A 9,528-nucleotide genomic window follows, 5' to 3' on the forward strand; every position below is an offset into this window, starting at 1 on the left:
GGGGGGGGGAAGCTCGGGGGTGCGGCTGGGGAGGGAGCGACTTCAGGGTGTCCCCTGCGAAATGATGTCACCCGATCAATATTTTCGGGGGGAGGGACCGATCCGACCAATTCCCGCTACGAACCGGGCTCTGGTAGCGAAGCTGGGATGCAGCCGAATCGATCGGGCTGATAAGAGCGAGCTATAAAAGGCCGGGGGGCTGCCTTTCCCCCTCGCTCCATCCCCGCGGAGCAGCCGGCGCAGCCGCAACGCCCCGCCGGTGCCGTCCGTCTCCCCGCGGGTATGGGGCCGCGTCCCGCCGCCCCCCTGGCCCTCCTGGGGCTGGCCACCGCCGCCTTCTCCTTACCGCTGCCCGACGCCGGTCCTCACGTTAACTACGGCTGGGGGGAACCCATCCGGCTGCGGCACCTTTACACCGGCAGCAAACACGGGCTCTTCAGTTGTTTTCTGCGCATCGGAGGAGACGGGCGAGTGGATGCCGCCGGTAGCCAGAGCCCGCAGAGTGAGTACCGGGGATGGGGTGGGGTGGAGGAGCTCACGGTCCTTCTTTCCTCTGTGGTTTCCCTCCAAAAAAAAAATAAAAAAATAAAAAAAAATAAAACCTCTCCCCAGGTCTGCTGGAGATCCGCGCCGTGGCCGTGCGCACCGTGGCCATCAAGGGCGTGCGGAGTTCCCGTTATCTCTGCATGGACGAGGCGGGGAGGCTGCGTGGGCAGGTGAGCTGTGCCCATCCCGGAGTCCCATTCCACGGCGGGAGGTGGGGGGGTCTGCTCCCGGGTTCCGCTTTCCCGAGGGAGTTTTCCAGCCCTGGAACGGTAGACGAGACCAAAGGGCTGGCAGATTATTTGGGGGGTTTATCGCTGCGGTTGGTAAGGGGTTAACAAAGCCTTGGGGTCCCCAGCACCCCCTTTTCTCTGTAGGACCCGTGATTCTTGTCAGTGTTACTGCCTGAAAGGATGATTAGAAGGCAGCAAGGAAACGTCATTTAGAAAGCAAAGTATGCGTTGCGTGTCTCCTGCCAAACTATACCGAAAATACAGTCCAGGGCAAAATTGCATTTATGTTTAAAAAGCCTCATCGGCGGGTGGCTGCGTTTCTGCCACAGAAATAGATTAAGTCGCGCCGTAGAATCTGAATAATTCTCAACGCTCAGGTTAAGCATTCTGAAAAAAACCCCAAGATTAATTCTTTGGCAAGGAGATGCAGCCAAATAGCTGCCAGGACACGAGTCCCAGAAACGGGGGGGGGCTGTCTCTGAGGTCGTGCCACACAGAAACAGGATTTCGAGGGGAAGAAGGACTCTTCTCCACTGTCTTGCTTCTGACCTGTGATAACAACGTACCTGTGGGACTCCAGGAGGTTGCGGAGTTGAGTGACCCGCTGACACCACTCTGTTAGGTCACGCTTTTTCCCTAGGTATGGCAGCCTGTCAGCTAGTCATTATCAGTGATATAAACTTGTTTTTTAAGCCACGTGAATAAGCTGCCAACTCTAGAACTTGAAGGGTAAGATTCAGGTTCAGTCTGTGTATAACTGCTTTATGGGAGCCTGAGTTTCACAGAGCGACGGCATTTTATTATGCCATAGTAAAGATACAGCTTGATTCTGCTTTGATTACTCCGGCAAAATTTCTGCTGATTTCAGTCAGGCAAGGACTTGGCCCATCGTCAAAACTCCTAGTATCTTTAATAAGAGCAATACTGATGTAGTGATGTTTTTTGAATGCGTACGTAACGTAGGATTAAGCCTTTCTTTCTGAATTTCCTTGCTTTTCGGGACTAGAAGCAATCAATGCCATGATAAGATGCATAGGTTCAGACGATACGGTAGGTCAATTATTAGCTTAATGTTTTAATGTATATCCAAAGCAAAATGATCAATGAAAACAAAGCAGAGGCTGGATCCTTCTCTCATCGGAGCTGCTGGCTGGACCTTCGCAGTCACAGAATTTTAAAGCAGCTTTCATGCAACACTGTTTTGAAGGCATTTGCATGTGCCTTGACTGAGACTGGGTTTGTGGGTGTATATTATTAATTGCAGGGGGTTTTTTTTCTGAAAATACAATGGCATGTAGCTGTGCCCTCACATCTATATGTTGTGGACACCTGCTGTCACTTCTCTGCTAACAGCCCGGGCAGGCAGCTCTGCAGGAGATTTTTTGCCTTATCAGCGCTACACTCAGGAGTAGAAGAAGGAAAGGGCAAATACAGTGTCTGGGGACTGAACTGGGCAACCGCTCGCATTCCTGAAACATGCCCTTTTTTAACACTGGAAAATTGGGGAGTAGGGTTGATTTTTGAATGTGCAGCGTGCCGTAGTCTGTAGTTTAGGGGAAATTGTGTAACTGCTGAATATACTGACACACTATAAATTCCTCCTGTGAAAAAAATAATCTGGAAATACTTAAAGCGCGTTTGGTACTTGTTTAAAAAAATACACTAGAGACAATCCCAATGAAATGAAGAGGGAATGATATAGCTGAGACATGGGGAGCACAATCAATAACTGTTATTTGTAATGCGCACTTGCTCAAGAAGCTGTTTTATTTCATCATCCTTGTTAGTGAGGCTGAGCACTCATAGAAACAGACAGCTAACAATTCAGCCATAAATTTGTATCATATAGACATATTTTTCTGAGATATGATGTGTGTAGAAGGATAAATATTGCATAATTTTATTTGGAGAAAATGCCTTTTTAAAAATTATTTGATTAGTTTAAAAAGTGCTTTTAAAAGACACCCAAATGCATGCGCTTAATTGTACTCCATATTATTAAGGATGTTTGAGAAAGGACTGAAGAGAATCAAATACGCGCTCTCTTCAGACAGGCAGAGCATTCACGTAAGGACACTTTTGTCACTGCAGACTGGGACATAATCAGCAACTGTCTTTTATTGACCACGAGTTCAATCACCTGTAGTGGCTGAACCTGAAATAGCACCGGAGTTGTAAGAAATACAGTGCTTGTGTAAGGATCTGGAAAGGTCTGACCTGGTGATGCAAACTCCTAATACATTATCCGTACAGTATATTACAAATGTAATTCTACAAATTCATACCTAAGAAAATTCTTCTATACAAAATCTTAACTTGCACTGGTATTAATTTGACAGTTCTAACTAATATGTAATGAGAAAATAACACTGCGTTAACTGCTCTTTTGTAATTTCAGTAAATGCTGAGTTTAAAAAAAGGCTATTATCTTTTCAGTATTGTTTTACTGATTGGCCATGTTTGCGTAAGTGCTGTCTTTGACAGCGCTGCCTTTCTACAGACGTGATCCTGAAGCCCTTACACAGGCAAATCTCCAACAGAGCTGGAGTTTTATACCTGAGGATTGTTGGACTAGATCTCATGATTGCAGTTAAGTACTGTCAGCAATTAAGGACAGTTTATCTAAATGAGCACTGCCATCTGAGATTCTTTTTCCATGTGCTCAGGACAGGGTGAGCGTGGTAGCTGTGGAGAAGTACACCTCCAGGATTCGAAGCTTATTTAATGGGATGGATGTGCATTAACTTCAGGAGTTCTGGATGAGGTCTTTTCATGGCCTCGTAACCCAAAATGCATACTGTGTGCAACGTGGGGAGCTCTAGTAGAATGGAATGGAATAGAATAGAATAGAATATTTCCATCGGAGATCAATTCAGATGGAAAACAATCATCTCATCCAACGGTCTGACCAGTTCAGAGCACTTCATCTCGGTGGCTGTGGTCCGTCACTGAAAGAGCAGTCACCAGAGCAGTGGGTCCCACCTGCATCCCTGCAGCAGCCAGGCAGAGAGGCAGCGGGCGGCTCACCGGCACGGGTCTGGCAGCGGGGTCCGCAAGGTGCACCGAACCGGGGCACCCGTGACAAACCAGAGGGACACCCCCACTGACAGCAGAGGGAGAAGGGCTGGTCCCACCAAAGGCTTTGTTGTGGTTGAATACAATGAGTCTGGTGGGTGTGTTTGTAATTCTCGTTACTCCTTGCTGTTCAGCTCAGGTATTCCACTGAGGATTGTTCCTTTGAAGAGGAGATTCGTCCAGACGGCTACAATGTATATAAATCAAAAAAATACGGAATATCGGTGTCTTTGAGTAGTGCCAAGCAAAGACAACAGTTCAAAGGAAAAGATTTTCTTCCACTATCTCACTTTTTACCTATGATCAACACCGTGCCCGTGGAGTCAACAGACTTTGGTGAATACAGTGATTACAGCCAGGCCTTTGAACCAGAGGTGTACTCCTCGCCCCTCGAAACGGACAGCATGGACCCCTTTGGCATCGCCTCCAAACTGTCGCCGGTGAAGAGCCCCAGCTTTCAGAAATGACTCTGATCACACACACACATTTTTGAAGAAATATTGCAGAATACTGCAGGTTTTTTAGCTTTTCATGTAGTGATATTTTGAACTTTATTGTGTACTTCAGTACGGAGCCAGCCTTTTCCTTGCCATGTGTTGTACCTGTAAGAGATGGGTGCCCAGAGGCTATTCTATAAGTCTAAAGAATTGCCTATCCATAGTTTTATTTAGAAAAGGATTAAATAACAAAAGCTTAACAGCTTCATCAAAGTTCCTCCATTACCGTGGTGATGATAAAATAATTATAATTTTTCTACATCAACTTCATTACCACGTATGTTCACCTGTTATTTCTGCTCACAGAGGCAAATGCAGAAAACCTTTTTTCCAGTCACAGGGAGGTTAACGATCTCTTAGCTTCAGAGGCCTTAAAGACAAACATTTGGTACGCAACACGATTAAGGAAAACCTAGCAAATGTGGTTACATGAACTAGACTTAATGCTGTTCCTTGAAAAGCTGCTGACAACATTCTGGGAAAACTTTCTATTGAAAGCATACCACTGAAAAAAACCCAATTCTGCTTGTATATTGTGCTTTTTCTTCCCTTAGGAAATAAGGGAAGAAAGGGAAAAATTTCTTCCTTCCCTTATTGCTAAAGGATACTTTGGAAAACTGTATCTTTGATTGCTTTTAGAGGCTAATTTATGTTCACTGTGGGATCAGCATCATCCAGCAGAGAGTTCTCATTAACATTGGTGAGAATTCAGTGTGTGGTTGGAAGAGTGCACAGAACTAGTATATATGTTCACCAGGTAGGGAATGAGCAGCTCAAATTAGCATTTAAATCAAAGTTCTGTTGTATATAAGCATGCGTGTCATTATCAAAAGCAGAGAAAGACTAAAAATGGATGATGTATAGGTCAAATCAATTGCAAAACAGGTTTTCGTGTTTAACCTTTAACCATCAGCAATTCTTTCAAGTCCCTTCCAGGCTCGATTCTGCAGCCATGGGAATCAGTGAAGAGGCAGTTTAGTGACTTATATGCCGCAGAACTGGGTGAGCCACGCCGTTCTTCTTGCAGGAAGGGATGATGAGTACCTCGTGGCCAAAATGCGGGTGTCTGACGTCTTCAGATCTGTTCTCCCGTTGTAATGATTTGATGAAGGAATAACCAAGGTGAAACCAAAGAAAAAAAAGAAAAAAAAAAGCAATGCGAGAAAAGGGTTCAGGGATTCTACTCGTTTCCAAAGGTTCATCTATAATAGACATTTCTGTACAAGAAAAGCTCTGCTGGAAATACTGGTGTTCTTCCGACCTAGCACTTCATTGCCAATGCAATATTTATAATTAATTTATTGAATACATACATCTGTTTATTTTGTTACTGTTATTTATGCTCAAAATTCTATTTATATACTCTTGAAGGTGGGTTTTTTAGTTGTAACAAATTTTGTGAAGTTTTGTAATCATGAAATTTTAGCAAATGATAGCTTTTTAAATTTCTGTGCATTATCAGTAGTGTAATGTGTACATTTGCAATAAAAAAAAATCATCTTCAACACAGAAACCTAGCTGACTCCTTTGTCACTCCTTTAGTCTAGAGACTTCAAGGAGCTTTAGCAAACCGTGGCATCTGGCTCCGCAGCAGCCGTGTGAAGATGGAGTCCCTTGCGAAGGTGGCGTAGTTGAGGTACAACAGGTAAGGAGAGAGAAAGGGGTTTTCCCAAAGCGAGGCTCTGAATGCCAAGGCTGGAATTTGAGACTGTCTGCTGCCAGTTACTGACGAGCTCCATGTGAAACAGCAAGGCTAAGAAAAGTATCTCTGTTGCGGAAGGGTTTTGGAAACAGCTCATTAAGTTTTGACCTTGGGATATGTGAAGGTCACTCCATCTAGTCTTAAGTTGTTCTTCTCTTAATACAACAAATGGGTGAAGCTCAGCTTTAAGCAGTTTTAAGCTGTGTGTGTCCTGATGTTTTCCTCCTGTTCTCCTCCTGTTCCTCATCATTGAATCATAGAATAGAATCATAGAATCACTTAGGTTGGACAAGACCCTTAAGATCACCGAGTCCAACTACAAACCTAACACTGCCAAGTCCACCACTAAACCATGTCCCTAAGCACCACATCTACACATCTTTTAAATATCTCCAGGGATGGTGACTCGACTACTTCCCTGGGCAGCCTGTTCCAATGCTTTGACAACCCTTTCAGTGAAGAAATTTTTCCTAAGACCCAATCTAAACCTCCTCTAGCGCAACTTGAGGCCATTTCCTCTTGTCCTACCAGTTGGTACTTGGGAGAAGAGACCGACACTCACCTCCCTACAACCTCCTTCCAGGTAGTTGTAGATCTACAACAGGCGAGTGCTGCCTGGAGACATCGTCAGGTATACTTCCTCTGCAATAAAGCTGTTGTGGATTTCCATCTATTCTATAAAACATCCTTTTCACACTCCATTTATGTCATTAGACCCTGCTGTTCACACTTCTTGTGGCCTTTGAGGTGCCAGTCACTGAAAGGAGTGCTGACTCCCAGGTGCTTGGAGGAGGTGGGTGATTCCTCGGCGAGATGGAAGAATTCCCTATCAGGTGTGGTTTCTCCGATTCTTCTTTGGCTGCACAAAATCCACCTGAAAAATGCAAAAAATCCTGAGTGGAAGACGGCTCCCTTTTAAAAGTGGGAACCATACTCAACAGTGCAGCCAGGGAGAAAACTCGTTATCTTTGCCTGAAAAAGTTGTCAATTTCTGGCAGGAAAAAGGACTAAACGTTTCTGTTTGGAAACGCTGTGAGTCACAGGAATTGCAGATTTCTTGGCTGGCAAACATCTCCCATGGTGTTTCCCATTCTCCTTTGTGCTGAGCCACTGCCACATATCTGGAGGGTTCCTGGTCCTCATGTACTGGGAGATGTAGTCCTGATTTTCAAGTTGTTGTATTCCAAAAGTTTTCAAGCTTGGGGCATTCTGTTTTTCTGGTTTTCATTTCCAGTTTTGATCAGCTGCTCTATTTTCTTTGAACATCAGATACCTTTCAAGATGTTTTTGTAAAAAATAAAAAAAAAACCCAGAAAATAAAATAAATATGAACTGTTAAAGTTTTGCAAAAAAAAAATCCACTTTTACTTTTCTGCTAAAAAAAAAATTGCACAGTTTTGATGGGAAACACAGCAAATAACAGAGTTCAGAGGGTACTCTAATCATTGAGAGACTTTTTAAAGTAGAAGTAACATTGTTGTTCGTGAATATTGCTCAAGAGCACAAAGATGAATAACTTTACATTTGCAAACAGCATCTTGAGCTCTCTGGTAACCCTATTTGCTGACACCTTTGGATTTGCATCTTCCACCAGCAGTACAGTGTTTCTTACTGCAACAGTATGGTTAGAGGTTGCTTCAATATTTATTCAGACGGAGGGAAGAATGCCGGGAGCTAAATTACCCACACCGCTTCCTGGAGCACTTTAGTTTTCCTTGGAGGTTTCCCATCCAAGCTCTGACCAGACCTGGCTATTTTGCTTATAAAATCTGACAAGATCACAGCTTGAAGTGGAAGGATTACTGGAAAATGCTTTCCCTACCATCAGACACCTGACTCGGTCAGGAACTTGGTGTGCAAAACCTCGAAACACCATTGCCTTTGGTTCTGTGGGAATGTAAACACCACCACCACCATTCTCAATATACCTCCCAGTTGATTATCGTTTCTCAAAGACAGTAGGACAATTGCACTTCTTTCATTTGCAATAGTACATTTTTACAGCCCTAAAAGGTTTTTAAAGGTCAGGTGTCAAAAGCCTCCTTGTGAAGTCTCAGTTAGAGGCTATGATGTGCAAATACGAGTTGTTAGAGTAGTGGGAAGGAACATCTCCATTTACGCTTTGGGGAAGTGTAAAAAGCTATAAATCCTTTATTCAGGAGCCAGAGTATCGACTTTACCTTTGCTCAAAGCACTGAAACTATGTTCATGGAAAATTTGGGCCCACTCTTTCTACACTGCCAGTGTACTTTGTATATGAATGGAGAATGACACGGTAAATTAAATAAATGTAGTTTCTTTCCTCAAAAATGTATGGAAGCCAACCCTTCTTTTGGGCAGCATCAGACGCAATGAAAGCAGAGATGCATTTCCCCTGGAAGCAAATGGGAGTGCAAAAAAGACATCATTAGGATTCGGAACTCGGGGTGAATTTGTGACAGTCTAGGCACACAGCAAGTTCATCAGGAACCCCGTTGGATGGGACTGACTGTTGAAGGTAAGTAAGAATGCCCCTGAATAAGGCTAGTGTTTCATAGTCTTCTTGCCAGGACATTATTATATTTTCAGCATTTTTCATCAATCCTGCTACCTGCTGAGATCAAAGGACTTGTTTTTCATTAACTTCCAAAGCAGGATTTAAATTGTAGCTTAGAGGAAACCTTCAAAGACACCTTGTATTTCCACTGACACCAGTGAACGATAGGTGTTTGCTTGTGATTGTGTGGTTGTAGAGCAGGTAGGTATTCACACCTGGCAAACCTTCAGTGATTTCATGTGAGATCCAGTGATACCTACACTTTAATTGATGCACCGAATGAGCTGGCCGACTGACTACAGTCACTCTATATAAATCAGTATAGCCTGCCGTGATGGAGCATTTTTAATGAACTGTGCTGGTGCATCTGGTTAGCTAAACTTTTAGTGGCATGACTTTATTTTCACCCTAATGTACTTTTATTTTTTCTTTAGACCCATCTCTGGATTTTAAAGCTGTGTTTTCGAGTCCTCTGCCCTCCTGTGTTTGATTCAGAGGCTAACAGACCCCCTGTACCCCTGTTTGGATTGGCAGACTCCTTTGGTGGGGCCAAAGCCACATTTTCATTAAGCAGCTGGAAAACAACAGTGTAAGTTAACATTAAAACGTATGCTTATAAATAAGTATAAATGCTTTCTTTTACCAGTGTTGATCTGTAATAACAAATAAATGTTGTAACAAAGCAGTCTAGACCGGCACACTAAAGTTTGGTTTGGGTATAGACATCAAAAATACACTGCTTGAAAATCAGAAACGTCTCCAGTCAATGCAAAACCAGCTTGTGTGGGAGCCCGGGACTCGCAGGGCTGGAAACAAGCCCCCTCGTCCATAGTTTTTTGGTTTTGTTTTTTTTTTCCCGGTACTACAACTCCCGATAGTTTCCTGAGAAAAAGACCAAAATTGATGCTTTCACCCCTATCGCTGCTTTTTTTTTTTTTTTTT

The 9,528-nt window shown here is 43.7% G+C and overlaps 1 protein-coding gene across 1 annotated transcript; it reads left to right on the forward strand.

Moving 5' to 3' along the window:
* The first annotated feature begins 282 nt into the window (after window positions 1–282).
* On the forward strand, window positions 283–4,318 carry FGF19 (fibroblast growth factor 19). The gene is made up of 3 exons (XM_010563686.1): window positions 283–502; window positions 613–716; window positions 3,986–4,318. The coding sequence occupies exons 1-3, from the start codon at window positions 283–285 to the stop codon at window positions 4,316–4,318; spliced, it is 657 nt and encodes a 218-aa protein (XP_010561988.1).
* Window positions 4,319–9,528: the final 5,210 nt, after the last annotated feature.

Source organism: Haliaeetus leucocephalus, unplaced genomic scaffold (assembly GCF_000737465.1).
Source record: "Haliaeetus leucocephalus isolate CR32 unplaced genomic scaffold, Haliaeetus_leucocephalus-4.0 Scaffold173, whole genome shotgun sequence".
Lineage (NCBI taxonomy): Eukaryota > Metazoa > Chordata > Aves > Accipitriformes > Accipitridae > Haliaeetus > Haliaeetus leucocephalus.